We start from the raw sequence: 18,536 nt of genomic DNA on the forward strand, positions 1-18,536 counted from the left end.
CAGAAGATGTTCTGTATCTTCCTTTCCTAACAGAACAGGCAGAATTCTTCAGCAAAAAAAATGAGTAATTAGTCTAATAACAAGATACATGTATGGAGACTGTTGAAAGCAGTCTGTAATTGAGAGGTTGATTGGACTGATTAAGAAAATTGAAGGCTTCTCTTCACTGTGCAAGAACAACCAGCCAGTTGTGTGTAGCATAGCTTCTTTCTGTTGTAGTAGAAGCAGACAACAACCTAGTTCCCTGTTGGGTTGGGAAAAAAGCTCTGACAAATTAATGCATCTTTTTATGCTATGGCCAGGAATGACATCAGAGAATCCATTGATTTTTGGCAACGTCGGGCTATCTGCCTCTTTGTTACTGGATTAATCTAAGCCATGTTGTTAGCCTTTCTGTTAAGTTCTTCATTTCACCTCTGCAGGGCTTTGGTGGCCACTTACAGATGTCTGCAGTCTCTAGGGTAGCAGTATCGCTTTTGCGTGGCCTGTCTGGTCAAGAATAGTTAGCTGAACTTCACCGTCTGCCCTGTACCTTATTTTTCAGCAGGCTAAAGTGCTAATTGGATACTACTGTTGCACACTAATACAAATGCCTGGCTAGAAAGTGAGTCCCAGTTTTCCTAAGATGAAATCTGATTTTTCCCATTCTGTCAGAAGAAGTTCCGCCTTGCTTCTTCTTGACTCCAAGTGTCATACCTGTTGTTGCTTACTAGCTCTCTTCCAAGATTTTGATCCACTTTTCATTTGTGTAGTGGAAATTTTAATTCTTATCCAATATACAGCTCATGTAAATGGGTATGTTTCCTTTTATCTGACCTTCTTAAGAATTTAATATTGATCTGTAGTGGGGTAGTAAAAGGAGAAGAAAGTTGTGAGGCTTGGTTCTGTAACAGTTTTATCTTACTGCTCTATGAAAGCTTTACCATACATACAAAAATCTTTTCAGTTACAATACCAAGAATATGAAATATCTTTTTTCTTAATTTAGCCATGGAGTTAGTTGAGTATTTTCTTGTTTTATAGTAAGTAGACTGTATAACACAATTTAATCCAAAGGTAATGTAATAGGAATAAAAAAAAAGTTAGTTTTAAAATATTTGTGTTGAACATGGAGCTTTGTTTCCCTTGCCTTTGATTAGGTAGCTGTATGTACTTTGCTACGTGGGAAGTATTTTAAACTGGAAGCACAGAAGTTGAGCAGAGGGCTGCCTCCAGGCCCCTAGTGCCTCCACCCTCTATTGAACGTACTGGAGCTGCCCAAAGCAGGGCAGCTTTTCAGGATTGCCCTGCGGGCTCTTTGTGTTGCCTCTGCCTGGTAACCTGCAACCCTGGGCTGGGACGGGAGTCAGCCAGGGCTGTGCTCAGCAGCAAGCTGGAGAGTGCTCGTTTAGGTGGAACTGGGATCCAGGTAGTGCCTTACATAAAGACCTTGGTTTAGGAGAGAGAAGAATTGCAATCAATATTTGTTCTTTTTCTTTCTTTTTTTTTTTCCCCCCTCAAATGCTACTATGGGAACTAAGGTGAGAGGTTCAATCAAGTTCAGTGGGTCTGTTTGGTAGTAACATCGAGCTGAACTGTTGGTAGGACTTTCAGGGCTTAGCGCAGTCACTTCTCAGTGCCAAATCTCACATAGCTCTTAAATATTATTTTTTATCATTTCTGCCTGCAAAATTCATCATGAAAAATTGTAATTCAGGCAGAAATTTGTATTGTGTTGTTCTGTTGATGATGCTCTATTTTTACTTCAACTAAATGATCACCGTGTTTGGTTGTGGTTTGCTTTTTTTCTTTTTAATTTAGAGATCACATGGTCTTCTAAAGAAGTCATGGGTAGCTGTTGTAGCTGTCCAGATAAAGAAACTGTCCCAGATAACCATCGAAACAAGTTTAAGGTAAGCACTTGGTGTGGTATGCTGTGAATTATTTTGTTGCTTTCTTGCAGGATAGGTCTGTGATGGAAAACACTTAAACGAAAACAGGGAGAGAATTACCTAACGGTTAAACCATTACAGACCTGCAGGTGTCTGGCTGCAGGTTTCTCTTTTTTTCCCTTTGAGACTCCTTTCTTACTAGCAGTGACGGGAATTCTTTAGACAGGTTTTGTCATGACAGTTTTGATCTTCAGGTGGGAGAAGCAGCCCCATGTTTTTGGTCTGTCCCAGTTTGAGCTGGGGGCCCAATTAAACGCTGTTACCTCTGGGAGGTTTGGGACCATATGAGGGGGGTCACAGGCATAATGCAAGAGCTATTGGAGAGCTGTGGTTATGAACCTGGAGGTGGGGTCAGCAATGGAAGACTTTAGGACCGCTGATTTTAGTTGAAGATCACGGTTGATTTTATCATTTGGACAACCTTTTTTCCTTTACTTGAATGAACTTCATTTATATACGTGCTTCTGTCCCTTATACCCCTGGAATTTATAAGCTTGTGAACACTTGTTCATGTGCTTAACGTGAAGCTGCTGAAGTCAGTGCCTTTAAGTAAACATACCTTTGCGTAGTCACACAACTCGGCTCTGCCTCTGTGCTCCAAACTGTCTCCGTGAGCTGGCAAAGGAATGTAGTGCTTCCATAGTGAAAAATGATTCATGCACTGCCTGAGGGCACCACTGAAATGAGCTTTAAAACCATGGGAAATTCTGGAAATATTTAATATTATCAGTACGAAAAGCTGAAGGATAAAATATTTTTGTGTTCTTGCTTTTTATGCATTTGACTTAGCTTTGTGTAACTAGTTCCTACTTTTCTCCTTGTAGCATCTCTCCATTGTTTGTGTGGGTCTCTGATTGAGCAGCAGGGGGGAGAAGATGAAAGAATGTAGTTTGCAAAATGAAGACATTTGGCATAGGCTTCAGTGGCAGATGAAACTATTCTTAATTCTTTTTAAATGACTAGTTTTCAAGTTGAAAACGTCTCTTTAAGGAGTAAAATTAATTGATACCATAGGGAAGCTCTTTTTGTAGCCTTTTTATTGAGTAAGAAAGAATCCCCCTAAAAGCAGCGTTGTGAGATAAAACGCATCTGGGGGAAAATACATGTCAGGATTCCTTAAGGGGTGCAGAAGACCTCCAACTGGTGTAAAGGCAAAAAGAATAAGAATATAAGCTTTATATGCATCATGTTTTCACACAAGATAACCATAGGGTATTTGAATTATTTGTTGACATTAAAAAGGCAGGAAAAAAAATCCAAAACAGTCTGGCGATTGTGCACAGTACAACGCCCTACGGATATGTGAAGGTAGCTTTATCTTAGAGACCCTTCTCCTTTTTCATTCCTTTTCCCAACTTTAAGTGGGGTTATATGACAAAGCAAATAATTTTTTTTTTGAAACAGCGCTCTGAAAGATTTCATTATCTGAGGTATGCCTTATCTATGTGGAAATACTAGAATATGTACATACAGTCAGTTTAAAAAAATCATTAAACTTACAAATCTCTTTAAATATCACCACGGATTTTGCAATGATGTTACTTAGTCTCACTCATTGCTTTTAAATATGTATTATTTTAATTCTGGGTTGGAGGAGCAAAGGAACTGGTTTGGTGAGGTTTTTTTAAACTTTTACCTCAAGGATCATAACTCAAATGATGGAGCAGATGGAGCACATTAGTGGAACATTAAGATCACAGTAGTAGTACTGGTGCTCAAAAGAATACTTACCTGATGCTGTTGAACTTCCTTTTTGTAGGTTATTAACGTGGATGATGATGGTAATGAGCTGGGTTCTGGCATAATGGAACTTACAGATACAGAACTAATTTTGTACACCCGTAAAAGGGACTCTGTAAAATGGCACTACCTCTGTCTCCGTCGCTATGGCTATGACTCAAATCTTTTCTCTTTTGAAAGTGGTCGAAGGTGTCAAACTGGACAAGGTATGTAGAATTTTTGTATACAAAGATGTTTAGAAAGTAATTTGATGTTGGGGGATTTATTTATTAATTTATTTAAGGTGTACTTGCTATGTGAATGCAGTTTCTGGAAAAAAGTAAGTTGGATGGTCTTACAGTAAAATGAGGATTCGAGTTGCTTACAGATTTTGGTCTGGAGTATTCCATGGCTGTATGTGTTGATAGTTCTGGTCAACTCAGAAGGTGGTTTTGACAGGGAAATTCTTCTGTCTCAGCGGTTGACTTGACTTTCAAGGAAGGGTGGTGAAACCTGGAACCATGGGGGAATCTTCTCAGAATTCAGAGTTTTCACTATTTTTACATTTTTAAGAGACTAGAGCGCTGGAATGAACTGGATATCTCTGCTCTCTTATGGTCTTCACTAACACACTTGTTTCATCCTCTTCCTGAAACAAATACCGCTGATTTATTTCAATGACATCATTCTCAAATTTTTACAAATTTTTGTATTCAGACTGCAGACTCCAGCTATGCTTAGCTACTTTCTATGTGGCTTTAACCAGAAAGATAGCTACCTTTCCAGTTGCCAGATCATCCCTTACCTTGGCTAAGATAGGCTTTTCAATCTCTATTCACTGCAGCAGTCCCCAGTGGTGCAATAACTGTATTGGTTGAGGTCTGCAACTCATTTTGCATCTTCCTATCATGATGCAGCTCTATGTACTTGAAATTCTTATGTATTGATATGTTGTGAAATTAAGTTGCATTTTTATTTTCTTACCGATTTTTAGCATTTACTAGTGTTTTTATAAATAACAATATTTGCAATTACAAAATATTTTTTATCTTCACTGTAAAAAATCAGGAACATGAAATAACTTGATCATAAACAAATTTGGTCAAGCTTCATTGTCCAAGCAGAGGTAAGGGCAGATAGTTATTTTACAGGAAGAATTAAGAAAGCATTCTTGATTCAGCTCCTAATAAGAAATAAAGATGTTTTAAAATGTTACAGTATACTGCATATTAAAGTAAATTTTCAGACTTCTGAGGAGAAAATCATGATCTTTTTGTTTTGAAAAAAAAAAAACACCACTTTGATTTTTGCAGGTTTAATTTACTGTTTCTTTTAAATGTGTAAAATATATACTAATAAAATTCAATTGAAAAGACAATTTTGAAGGTTCTTCTCCACAGCCAAGATTTTCCACTGACTCTAATTGACTTCTCTGCTTCCCTCCTAATTTCCGTTTTTTTTTTTTTTTAAATAGAGAAGATTAAGCAGACTGTGTGAGCAGCAACGCTTTCTTCCCTCTTTTGTTTCTTGCCTTCCTTACGTAATATTAAATACTGTGAATATTGAGAAAAAAGAAATCTGGCAAAAAATGTTCTCTCTGCTGCCGTTTTGCAATGGAGCATTGTTTCTGAGACCTATACTAGTATTTGTGGGCAAGTTGCAAAACTTCATCTTCAGCTGGTGAGATGACCAAGAAGTTTTTCATTTGAGAATATCCTGCATATTGCCTTACAACTGATGGAATTAGTCAATATTCTTGTTTGTTGTTTTCCACTTAATCTCAGATATTTTATATTGATATATTGTCAGAATGCACTGGTGGTAAAACACCAAGTTTGTGCGAGGTATTGAAGTCCTTAAAGATATGATTTGGGAGCACAGCTAAAAGATAATTCGGGATAGGGAAATTAGAAGAATTACTGTGTTTCCATGCTATATACACCACAGATCATATTGTATTTATTGCAAATGTATTTAATAAAAAATCAAGGTTCCACAAAGTTACTTTTGCTTGCACTTTTAGTGCCAATTCAGTTTGCCTCATATTTGAAAGAATTAGCAATTTGGAAGCACTTTTTTTAAAGAGAGGGGACAAAGGCAGCTAGCAGGTTTTTTTTTTCCCCCATAAAGGCTTAAGGATCCAGTGTGAATTTCTGGAAATACAGGAAAAATTAAATATAGGCTGTTGTACTCGAGCTGGATTGTTGGTTAGGTAAAAGTGGTAGAAGCAGCTCTACAGCTGCTGTGTTGCAAGCATGAAGCTTATTCACTGCACCAGCCAAATATTAGTTGTTGATCATCATTCCTCTTAGCATCATTCCTCATTTGGTACGCTCCCAGCTAGGTTTTGTGAGCTTCTGCCGTGTGGAGTTTCTGATAATTCTGATCTATCTCAGTTCTGTGTCCGTAAATAAAGTTATGATGGTAGGTAGTTGCCAGCATATTAACATAATTGCACTTACAGAAATAGCAATATAGGTAGAGAGTTTTTAGTAAAGAGTGTAATTTTAAGACTGTAATACTCATTTAAAAAAATGAGCACCTGCACCCACGTTTAACAAGCATGTCAACTTTAACTTCATGCTTTCAATGGAAGAATAATCCAAAGCTGCGACTTTGCTTGTGAGGGTAAGTTGGGGCGCTCCCTGCTGTTTAAAAGCAAAGTGGCACAATACACACTCAAAATACACGGTATTGCTGCTCACTTTGTGCTCTGTGTCTATCCTTTAGCCTAAAACAATTGGTTTGTTACTGTCTGTTTCACACAGTTTGTCTTACTAGCTTTTCATTTTAATCTTCTTAAAAAAAAAAGCAAAAAACATTTGCGCAATGTTTAAATCCTTCTTTCCTGTTGTGCTGGTATCTTATTCTTATGGTAGTTTAATAGAAATCTGGTTTAAGAAACGTAACCTTGTAGCACCACAGTAATTTCATTTAGTGTATTTTTTTTTTTTTAATTTAACAGGTACCCTTTTTATCCACTTAGACAAAAACGCAACTTGCTGTTTGTGGCTTTTTTTTTTTTTATTCCTCATTTAGCCCTCAGAACGTACTTTTGGTGTTAACTGAACCAATTTTCTGTTCCTATTTAACTTCTGGTGCATGGGAAAATTATTCTATCAGATAAACACTTGAAAGGGTCTCATGGTATTTGTATGTCTTCTGTACAGTAAAGATTTCTTAACTTTTTTGCTTCTTTAACAGGTATTCGTTATGTGGATTCCAGTTTTATTACCTGAAAGCTATATATATTGTAAGGCATGTTTCTTACGTTAAAGGATTTTGATTTTTTTTCTTGTGTATTTATAGGAATCTTTGCCTTTAAATGTGCCCGTGCAGAAGAGCTATTTAATATGTTGCAAGAGATAATGCAGAATAATAGCATAAATGTGGTAGAAGAACCAGTAGTAGAAAGGAATAACCATCAGACTGAGTTGGAAGCTCCAAGAACCCCTCGAACGCCTACCAGTAAGTATGGTTATACTGTCAAATGACAAACCTGAATTTAATGTGGTACTTAGCTTTAAAATAGGCTTTTTCTTTTTTTTTTTTTTTTTTTTTTTAATTAAAGATTTAATGCAAATTAAATGCTATTTTCAGCTAGGAGGTTAATTACCAGCAATGAATTATTTTGAGGTACTTGCTGAGGATTTGCTTTCCAGAATCTCAAGTCCTGGGAGCAAAATGTTTGTAGACAAGTTCTTCAGCTTTAAGAAGTAAGCTTTGGGAACTTAGTTCTTGCACAAGAGCACTGTTTAACCATATACTTAATTCAGTTGCTTTATTATACATCACCATATTTTACTTTCAGCATTTCTGAGAAATTTTAATATTAGGCAGTGCTCCAACCTTTTTGTTAGGAAAAACGTAATGGTAATATCACATCTACAGGGGATTTGAAATCTTTTGCTGTGGGTAGATGGATGGATAGAGTGAAGTCTTACCAAAACTGCTGGAAGATTTTAGGTAATCCCAGGCAGATACCAAGACATCTGAAACTAGAAACAGCATGTTATTGATGAGTTCAGAGAAATAGAAGCTTAAATAAAGAAGTCGTCGTCCATCCTGTTACTGCCCCCCCCCCCCCCTTTAAAGGGATATGTGTTGTTAATGTGTTCATGGTAGCAAAAGGAGCTGGACGGGGAGTTTATTGAGAAAGCTGTAGTTATACACCTAGACTTCAGTGGTTGCTTCAGACATGTTTCCCAGTAAATACTGGGATGCTCTACTCAGCAATTTGCTTCCCCTTTCCTCCCCCCCAGCAAAATTGCCTTGTGAATATTTAAACTGTTTTACATATTTTGACGTCTTGTGAAAATTGAAGATAAATATATAAAACATATTACTCATATATAGTAAAATGTTCTATTTTAATATGTTTTTTCATATTTTCTAATTGAATCAGCTCCTGGGTTCAATGCACAAAGTTTACCTAACGGCTATCCCAGATACCCATCTTTTGGAGATGCTTCATCACATCCTTCCAGCAGGCATCCTTCTGTCGGAAGTGCACGCCTCCCCTCTGTCGGTGAAGAATCAACACATCCTCTACTTGTAGCAGAGGAACAAGTGGGTATATTCTTCCCCCTCCACCCCCCAATTCAGGCTCAACATTAGTTGAGGGTTTTTCACTGTTAATTCTGTAGCATTATGTTTTCATTTTTGTGTTTTTCAGAGTCAGGTATAATGTATTTCTACCACACCTGAGCTACTACTTAGATTTGTTTTTCCTCTTTATGATGCTTGGTAGGACAGATCACTGAGGAAGTGTAACTACTTGAAATTTTTATACTTTCGATGTCTTTATTTGTATATAAATGTATTTCCCTATACTCTTCTCAAAAATTTCAGAAGCTAATTTTAAACGCCTAAGTTGGACTTCACAATGAGAGATCTTGGTCAAAAACTTATTTACATGTAAGTCTTCTGTTTGGCAAATCATGGAAAAATGAGGTTAAAAGCAACCTCTGCAGTTCTCTAGGTCTGCTTGTGAAGTTAGAGGAGAGATTGCACAGAGCCTTGTTTGTCATGCTTTTAATAAATAGTACAAGCAAGGTGATCCTACAGTGTCTCTGAGCTGTGTTCCTGCCTTTGACCACCTTTATTCTGAAAGCATTTTTCCCTAATATGCAATCATTTTTTTTTCCTGTTACAGCTGGTGTCTATTGCCCCTTAGCCTTTTGGTGAACATTCCCAGAAAGGGTCTGGCTCTGTCTTCTCTTTAACTGTCTAAAAGTAGTTGAAAGTGACTATTAAATTGCTTCTTAGTCTTCTCTTACGACTGAAGAGAGCTGTCTCTCTCAGCTTCTCCTTGTATATCACTTGTTCTGGCCCCTCTAATCATGGCCCTCCTCTGGACTCACTCCAGTATGATGATGTTTTTCTTGTACTCGGAGCCCATTACTCCAGATTCGGTATCAGCAGTACTGAAATGAGGATAATGACTACTTTCCTTAACCTACTGGCTGTGCTTTTACTAACACCAACCAATAGGCATTTGGTATTCATTGCTGCAAGGGCCCACTGCTGACTCACATTCAACTTGGATCCCTGGTGCTTTTCTGCAAGGCTGTTCTCAAGTTAGTTGGTGCCCGCCCTGTACTGTCAGTGCTATTCTGTGCCTGGCTCTGGGCTTTAAGGTTGCCTTGCTGAGCTCTGTGAAGTTTATGTGAGGTTATTTCTCCAGGCTGCTGGGATCCTTCTCAGTGGAAGCCCTACCAATCTGGGAAAACCTGAAAACTTTCTGAAGGTGTGTTCTATCTCACCCTTCCTGTTGCTGATGAAAATGTTAGTCAAACGTAATAAAATGTAATCTGTCTTCAGAAGATTGTCATGTGTGACAAGAAAGAGTGTTGAAAACCAGAGAAGGTAATCAGAGCAGAGATCAGTGAACCATCTTTTGGGAAGGCATTTGGTAGAAGCCATCACAGAAGAGTCCAGGTGCTGTTGCTGGAGTTACTGCAGACTAAATCAGTTTAAAGAACCAGTGTAGGAGTCAAGTGAGCTGTAAATAACACTGCAGTTTGTAGAGCTTAAAGTTGTGAAGACTGGATGAGTTCCGCTGTTAAATACTGCTCTGCCATTTGGGTGCGCAGACAGTTTAAATGTGGAGGTGGTGTTCTTTACTGACTGCAGTCTTTCCCTTTCAGCCTCATGTTGATCCTCTGTGGGAACTTGGAGGGATAAACTAGTGGTGTACCCCTGCCTGCCGTAGTGGCATCTGGTGTTAACTCCTGCTTATTTTTAATCCTGAGTGCCACAGGTCTTGTGGAAGTGTATGTTTTTCTGTTTAGCTTCTGGTGTTAGAAAGCTGTTGGTTCTTGAAGAAAGAATGAACTGTTCTTGCAGTAGAGCCAACCTCTTGTCAATGGTTGAGTGGTACACGAGGCACGGTCCTGTTTTTTAAATGGGCAATAAATTTCCTTTGCAGCATGGAAGTTACAAAGACAAATTTAGCCAAAGCAAATCTGGAACTGTTGGTCGTTTTCATGGTAAGGGAGATCAAAGCAGAACTCTGCTTCGCTGATTTCTCCAAGTGAGCTAATGAACTGAGTTTAAGAAACCAAGGTTGCTCTGTCCAGAGCAGAGTTTGAATGGAACCTGGAAGGCTGCAACTAGAGCACAACTGAAATGAAAGATCAAATCAAAATAATCATTAATTTGAGATGTAAACATTATTTTGTCTGTCTCAAATACCTCTAATTTTATTTAAAGTAACATTGACAAAACCAACAACAAAACCAAAAAAATAAAGTTGAGCACAGCTCAGTGAAATTTGAGAAAGAGGATCTTAAACAGTTGCCATCGTGATATTTGGTTCTCAGGTATTTTGATCAGAAAAGGGGGGAGTTGAGAAGGAATGAAATTAAAAAAATAAAAATGTGCAACTAGAATTTGAATTTCCTTTTTTCTTCCTTTCAGGTGCACACTTACGTCAACACTACTGGGGTACAAGAGGAGAGGAAAAATCGATCAAGTGTGCATGCGCCACTGGAATCAAAGCTTTCAAACACTGAAACAACTAAAGTGAAAGAAGATCAGATTTGTACTGATGACAGAGATGCTCAGGTTCTCCTGGAGCCTGAAGGAGTCAAGTTTGTTTTAGGACCAACACCTGTTCAAAGGCAGTTAATGGAAAGAGAGAAACTGGAGCAACTTGGGAGAGACCAAGTTAGCGGCAGCAGCACAAACAACACTGAATGGGACACTGGATACGACAGTGATGAACGTAGAGAAACACCATCTGGTAACAAATTGGTGTATGAAAATATAAATAGGTTATCAATCCCTAGTGCCTCAGGGGTCAGAAGAGGTCGTTTGACATCAACCAGTACCTCAGATACCCAGAACATTAACAACTCTGCTCAGAGGAGAACTGCGCTGTTGAATTATGAGAACTTGCCATCCTTGCCTCCTGTTTGGGAAGCCCGCAAGCTGAGTAGAGATGAAGATGACAGTTTAGGACCAAAGACCCCATCTTTGAATGGCTACCACAATAACCTAGATCCAATGCATAATTATGTCAATACGGAGAATGTAACAGTACCAGCAAGTGCTCACAAAATAGAATTTACACGACGTCGGGACTGTACCCCAACAGTCTTTAACTTTGACATTAGGCGTCCAAGTTTAGAACACAGGCAGCTCAACTATATACAGGTTGACTTGGAAGGTGGTAGTGACTCCGACAACCCTCAGACTCCAAAAACCCCCACCACTCCACTTCCACAAACTCCAACCAGGCGCACAGAGCTGTATGCTGTGATAGACATTGAACGAACTGCTGCTATGTCAAGCTTGCAAAAAGCACTGCCCCGAGATGATGGTACTTCTAGGAAAACTAGACATAACAGTACTGACCTGCCTATGTGAGCCTGGGAAGCATTAGATCATTTGCACCTTTTGTGAAGTTTATAAAATTGAAGATGCAAGTACTTTGCATTTCTTAACACTAACGCCTTTTATAGACTAATAGAACTTTTTCTGCATATTTCATGTACTTGTCTAACTAAAGGGAATTAATGTAGAGCAAGTATTCATTTAGGTAACACTATTTCATTCTACAGTAGTAGTAATTACTGCATAGCAGCATCACCACCTTTCACAGTGCCTCTTTAAATTGATTAGAGTCTGAGTGACATGCCAGTTTTGAATTTATAAATATTCTGGTCTGGTGCCTATAGTCATTAATGGCATTTATAACAGTTTTTAAAGCCTCTTGATATGTGTGTTTATTAGCAGGTAAACCTAATCTTTCAAGATACATATCTACATTCATTCCTCATTGACGTGGCTCCTTCAGAATGAAGTGTATGTAATTCATTAATTCACTCAGTTTGATGTACACCAGATATATTGGTTCATCTCAAGGGATATAAGCACCACACGTTTTTGTTGGTTTTCTTTTTTTTTTTTTCCTTCAAAGACCACATGGGTAAGAAGGCATCTAATTCCCAATAGTTTTAAGTTGTGTGATGTTTGAGAGGTCACATCGAAGTTTGTTGATCAACATTATGAACACATCTAATCCCAGCCTTAAGCTACTTCAGCTAGAAGAGAATTCCAAGTGGCATATCAAGTTCCCTGTGAAATCAGACAGAATTTTAATCTCAGTAGAGTTTTTTTGTGAAGGAATTCACAGGTTGGCTATATGAATTAAGGCTCTTTTGTCATTTCTTAGTTCAGTGTGCCTTCCTTTCTTTGCATTTGTGCTTCTTTTTATCTGTTCCGTAACGTTTTAAGAGTCTAAATTTTGTACATAGCTTTAATTATTGTTCAGGGTTGTGTATGTGTTTGTCTTACTCTCTGCATTTGTCAAAGAAAGACTCTTGAAGGTCAAATGTTTGTCTTTGTCCAGTGTTCTACTTTTTTTATGCCTGACGGAAATATCCCAGCTCTCCAGCAGCATGCATTATTGCACAACTGGAAAGGTTTATTATGCAGTCATTGTCTTCCTCTAAAGCATCAGACACAGGTTACACGGGAGGCAGGGTACTGGACTTGATAGTTCTTCATAGAAAATTGCACATTCTAGCAATGTGCATCCATAGTTGATAGTGTACTTTAATTTAGAAAGAGATGTAGTAAATTATCTGAAGGTAGTATTATCTATGAACATACTTCTTTTGCAGTTGGTGAACTTGGTTACAATAATAGCTGCTCAGTGTTACAGGTACATCCAGGTGGAATGTCGTTTGAGTATGCCAGATGCACCCTTAGCAGAACTTTTTTTTTTCTTTTTTTTTTTTATACTCTGAATAATTTTAGAATTCTGGCAGTATTGCAGGTGCACCTTGGTACTGGCAGCAGAAGAGATTACTCTTGAGCCTGTGATTGCAAAGGAACTGACACTTGTGAACTGGTGCGATGTAATATAACCCTTGAACTGTGTGAGGAAAAACATGCAAGAAAAGCCATCTGAAGATCTGGAAAAGAAATAAGGGTCTTCATGCAATATTTAAATTTAAGTTTTATTAAAAATATATATATATTTTCAGGTTTTTAAATTGGAGTGTATCCCTGTTCCTTTGTTAACGTTTTCTCTGTGCTTCTCTCAATTTAGTAGTGGCAGCAGTGGTAGCACCTGAAGTACGTGTTTCTTGCCACATCATTAAGGGATATCAGGCAGCCTTTTAATTCTGAAAAACTTTACAGACTGTACGGTACTGAAATACCAGATGCACAAAGAACAGAATTTACAGAAGTAAGGGATGGGAGTTGTTGAGACCATTATGAGGAACTTAAATGAGATAAATAATAATAATTCATTAGTAATCTCACTGTCAACCTATGCATACTCATGTGATAGACTTGTTGACTTGTGGGGAGAACTTGGTACTCAAGAAGGTAAAGGCTACCGTATAGGTAGAGGTTCTTACAGGTCTGCAGTGTTAATGCTCATTCACATCTTTGCCATTGCTTCGCCTTATGCCAAGGAACAGTCTTGTACTGAAGAGAAATTACCAGGTGTTGCAAAATATTTACCGGTTGATGATACTGGTGTGATTCTTGTTCTTAGTTTAAGAACATGAATTTAAGTTCACTTAAATATGTGAGCCAGCCTAATGCTTCAACATGTGTTTTGAGGCAAATGTGTTTGATCTAGCTAGCTGCCTAGAAATATTTGGTCCTCATCTGTATAGTACAGGTGTCTCATAAATACTGATTAACTGAACCTTTAAAACATTCCTGTGAGGCAGGGAGATAATAGTCTTAATTGACAAATAGGGAAACAGAGGTTTACGGTAGATCCTAAGTGACTAGCCAGAATTAAAGGAAACATACGCCTTTTAGTTCTGGTGCACTGTCCCATACATTTATCCTGAATAGTATCAGATACAAGAGATGGTCTGAGTATTTTTATTTTTTATTTTTTTTATGTTGCAAGTTTCACAATACTTCATTACGGATGTTTTCTTAGCTATGGCCCCCAGAATTCAGAACATCTTGAGGTTCTTGTGATTTCTGAATGCATAGTCTTGGCATTTTTTTTAATATTCTAAATGAAATATGCACCAAGCAGAGTTAAGCAAAAACCTTCTCTAGCCTTAATTATATTAACCAATCTGGTACCATATTTTCTAGGACTTTTTTTTTTTAACCCTCTTTTATTCTACAGATGGGATAATGCTTTCTTGTTGCAAACACACTGGTTAGTCCCTGTTATCTGCACTGCTCATCTTTAGCATTCTTTTTTATTTCTTTATTTTATGCCCCTTGAAGTAGATGTAGTTGCAATGCACTTTACCCTTTGAGACTTGGTAAATATTTTTTCAGTTCAGTCTCTTTAAAGGTTGTGATTTTAGATTTAGTGTCTGTAATCTAGGGTTCAGTTTTCAGCTGAAATCTCACTACAGTATTTGATCATATTTATATTTTGGACCCACAGGTATATAGACTGGGAAACAAATATGTAACAAATTTCTTTAGTAACTGGGATCTGTTAAGTTTCCATACACTAGCTCCTGCAAAAATGGCAACATCGCCTTCAGGTCTGCTATTCATCCACAGCATGCAACTGGCTGCTACAAGCACATTTGATGAAGAAAAGCCTTTAATTATAGATATTCCTTCAGTGCAATGATTTATGAAAGACGTTGGACTGTATCTTTTTAAGAAGGAAATTGAATTGATAAAAAAGACGTAGCAGTGACTAAAAGTAGGCAATAAATATTGTACTGGAAATACAGTTGGCGAGAATCTAATCCATTGGTTATATCACAAAAATATTTTTTCTCAAATTGATCTGAAGTGGCAGTCTGATTTTAGTTTTGTGGTCTTTGTCAGTGACTCCAGAAAACAATATAAAAACGATCATTCTGAAACCTTTAGCTCTAATTGTAACATTTTTCCCCTGATAAGTAAGTTTTGCATATGGTAAGTGTTAAGTGTAATGGTGTGCATTGAAGCGCTACTCCTATTATAGTCTACAAAATTTTTGTAGAAATCTGAAATGTTTTAAGGATATATCATAAACTCCTTAATTCCTACCCCCCTTCCTTGCCCCCAGATACTTAAACATTCGTGTGTGTTTAAACCTCTGATGAGGGCTTTACTCTAAAAAGGGCCACAGAAAGGTGTAAGCTGTAGAAAGTCCAAAACAATGTCAAAACAGGGCTGCTCTTTTGCAGGTGACGGGCCAGCAGTTGGTTTTGCTGGATTTATGACAGTGTATTGGCTCAGAATATGTTTTATGTATAGCCACTTCATGCTGAGACAGAATCACAATATTGCAGACTGTCTCCACTGTTGGGGAATTTAAGATGCAAGTTCTGATTAACTTCAGTTACTACTTTGAGCATATCATATGAGCTGTGTCTGATTTGGACCTCTATTTCTAAGCAGTATTCTCTTTGTGTAAGGTGGGATCAATGGTGAAAATCCAATTTTTGCACTGTACTAATTTATTTATTGGCTACAAATAAGATAAAGCTGGTTTAGTAGGATCTAATAGTGGACTCAGATCTGAAATGTTCCAGTAACCCCCAAGAAGCCAAAAGAAATTTGGTCCCGCAGTTTGACAGATAGAATTAGGTGTTTTTAGAATTTAATCATAAGATCTTTTCCCATCTTTTCTTTGAGGTAGTAATTCAGGCATTTATATTTGACAGTATTTACTTAATATAAATCTAAGTTCATTTACAATATCTTTATTTTAAATTCATAAACACTCCAGAAAAGAAAAGAAAAAAAACACCAACAAAACAGCCACCAACAAAATCCGGAGGAAATTCCACCACAAAAGACTGCGTTAAGATGGAGTCAGGGTTGCTGATGTCCTTCTTGCATAGCATATATTGAAAAGATGGGAAGTCATGAGCTAATGTTCTTTCGCAATCTTTAGAAATTGCTTCCTCTTTTGGACAAGATAAGTGAATAAGAAAAAAATCTTAGCAGCTGTAACTCTGACCATGTGTACATTATATCTTGTAATATTGTGCTGTAAGGTATGTGACTAAATCTGTCAGGTGTCTTATGAGGATATTATCCTAATGTGGTGTTTACTCCAGATTAACGCAGTATTTTGTTTGGAAATGTGTAGGTGTACAGATTGAATATGAGATACAAAGTTACCTTTAAAGTTGATGAAACAAGTGTTGGACATTTCTATATTTTTATATATCACAAAGGGCATTTTGAAAAATTTCTTGCAGTTTTAGTAATTATTTAGTGTGGTAATATACATATATTGTGGCAATGTTTTCTGATATATCCATTACTTTGGTGTAATTCTATTTTATGTAGCAAATATGTGTATATACAAAGGAGATTATGTAAAAATATGATTCAGAAATAGGCTCGAGCCCTTTGGAACAGGGACCGTCTTCCTCTGTGTCTGCAAAATACTTACTTAATGCCTTGGGGTCCCAGCCACAGCTCATGCCTGAGACCCGTGGTGACTGAACCGTCAAGAGATGAACGTGGAGGAGCAGCTCCTCTGCTATCCATGAGAAGCCTTAGCACGAAGGTGCCATGAAGCTCACCTTGCCGCTCGCTGACGCTGGGGCTGTGCCATACGTGGTTATTCCCAACCACCTGCCAACAACCCAGACCCCGGAGTCGGCGTGTCCTGTGCTCCAGTCCTTCCCTTTGGCAGTAGAAAAGGAAGTCTGAGGTAGGAGCTTTGATGTCATCAGGGAATCTTCCTTGCGAGCGTTTGGGCCTCATGCAGCACCCTTTGAAGCCACACGAGTGGTTCGTATTGGCTTCGAGGGCCCCTGGATGTGTTCCTACAAGATCAAGTTCTGCTGACATAACAGCTCTGTTACACCTGAGGACCTGGTTGGTCAAGTTCTTCAGGAATGGTCTAAAAATACTGTAAAAATATAAATATATTTAATTACGTGTACTGAAAAAAAAAATCCTATTTGTTGTGGTCAGAGTTCAGATTACTATGTGAATTTTGATTTCTTAGTCATACTTGCATATATATTGCTTTAACTATTATGTATGAAAGAGGAAGTGATTCTAAAGTGTGTGAAAGATCAGGATTACACCTGTATTTTTAATGTTTGTGTTATTTAGGAATGGATGTCAGCAAATTTAACTCCATATTAATGCAGTTTTTTTGCATTAGAATATGTGTGTATATCATACACCCACATTTTATATATAATATATTATATATTTGGTACTAACTTTGTATTTTCCCTGAAATTTGCCAAATCCCGAACACAAATGTTCTCACTTGTAAGACTTTGGTACTTAATAACTGAATGTATACGAAATGCTCTGGTATGAAAGAAAGTAGTGTTGTACGGTATCCCACAACCATACAAATGTCTCAACCAGCAGGCGTGTTGCCTTTTTCGCGAGTTACATCTCATTCCACTGCAGCATCACTTTACGTCTCCTGAAAAATTGTCTGTGTTTTAACGAAACTGCAGACCTGCCCTTACAGTACAGCTGACTACACTTCTAGCAGGAAAGCTGGCTGGTAGGAGTAAGAATACAATAGTCACCAGTGTGCCACAAATGCATTTTTTTAAATGCAGAAATACACATTTCTACAAAGGCCAAAATCTTATGTTGTATGTTCCTTTCTTGTCATTACATTGTATGATATTGTAAGATTATTGTATGTCCTAATTTGCATTATAAAATGTTTTTTCCTACTTTAAAGGCATAAATATAGCAACTTTGTATAAAGGTAGCTTTCTAGATTTTTATTTCTTTTATATAAAAAAGTCTAAACAGTGGGAGTATCATTGCCAAATTGTTTATAAAATTTCAATTAATTTGCCCTGTTCAATGGATTTGTTTTTACAAACATTCCGTATTTCTTTTATGAAAAAGTTATATTATACTATGCAGAAAGAGTGTATTTTTATGCCATTCCACGTTAATCTTAAAAAATAACTTGTTTTAAGCTGTCATGATTGAGAGAGCTTACCAAATGTGCATTTTTAAAGGTGTGTTATGTACTATGACAACGTTTCCCCCTTTACCAGTGCCAACTTCATTTGGAAAGAAAAAAAATTGTAGCATGGCAATAAACTATTGATTTTACATTGACAATATGTGTGGATTACTTTAATGCTTACCAGTGTTAGTGTTCCTGTGTTGTATTGCATTAATAAGAGCTTTTTTGCTTTGCTTTAAGTCATTGCTCCAGGTAGTTACCTAATTTTTTGCACATTTATTACATATGAATTTTAGTAGTGGGAAGAAAAAACAGAACATGACGACCTGGAGTTTGTAATTTTTTTCTCCAAGCTTTTGTTTCATTTCTACTCGATTTATATTTTATCATTCTCATGTCCGTAGGACTGGATTTGTAGTAGTAGTAGTAGTGCTGCTATTAACTACTACCTTGTGAATCACATGCCAGCAAGTTGAATGTACTCCTTCCTCAGCTATTAAATGACTAAGATTTCACAAGGCCTA

General features: G+C 37.4%; 1 protein-coding gene across 4 annotated transcripts in view; it reads left to right on the forward strand.

Annotated features, from left to right (window-relative positions):
• The window catches only part of FRS2 (fibroblast growth factor receptor substrate 2), a 48,954-nt gene extending 30,787 nt beyond the window's left edge, over nt 1-18,167 (forward strand). For all 4 annotated transcript variants that reach the window (XM_066992889.1, XM_048065384.2, XM_066992878.1 and 1 more), the window contains 5 exons: nt 1,801-1,892; nt 3,691-3,877; nt 6,960-7,118; nt 8,056-8,219; nt 10,572-18,167. In XM_066992889.1, coding sequence (XP_066848990.1) covers nt 1,827-1,892; nt 3,691-3,877; nt 6,960-7,118; nt 8,056-8,219; nt 10,572-11,522 — 1,527 coding nt within the window. In that variant the 5' untranslated portion in view covers nt 1,801-1,826 and the 3' untranslated portion in view covers nt 11,523-18,167. The remainder of the gene's footprint in view (nt 1-1,800; nt 1,893-3,690; nt 3,878-6,959; nt 7,119-8,055; nt 8,220-10,571) is intronic.
• The last annotated feature ends 369 nt before the right edge of the window (nt 18,168-18,536 follow it).

Source organism: Anser cygnoides, chromosome 1 (assembly GCF_040182565.1).
Source record: "Anser cygnoides isolate HZ-2024a breed goose chromosome 1, Taihu_goose_T2T_genome, whole genome shotgun sequence".
NCBI lineage: Eukaryota > Metazoa > Chordata > Aves > Anseriformes > Anatidae > Anser > Anser cygnoides.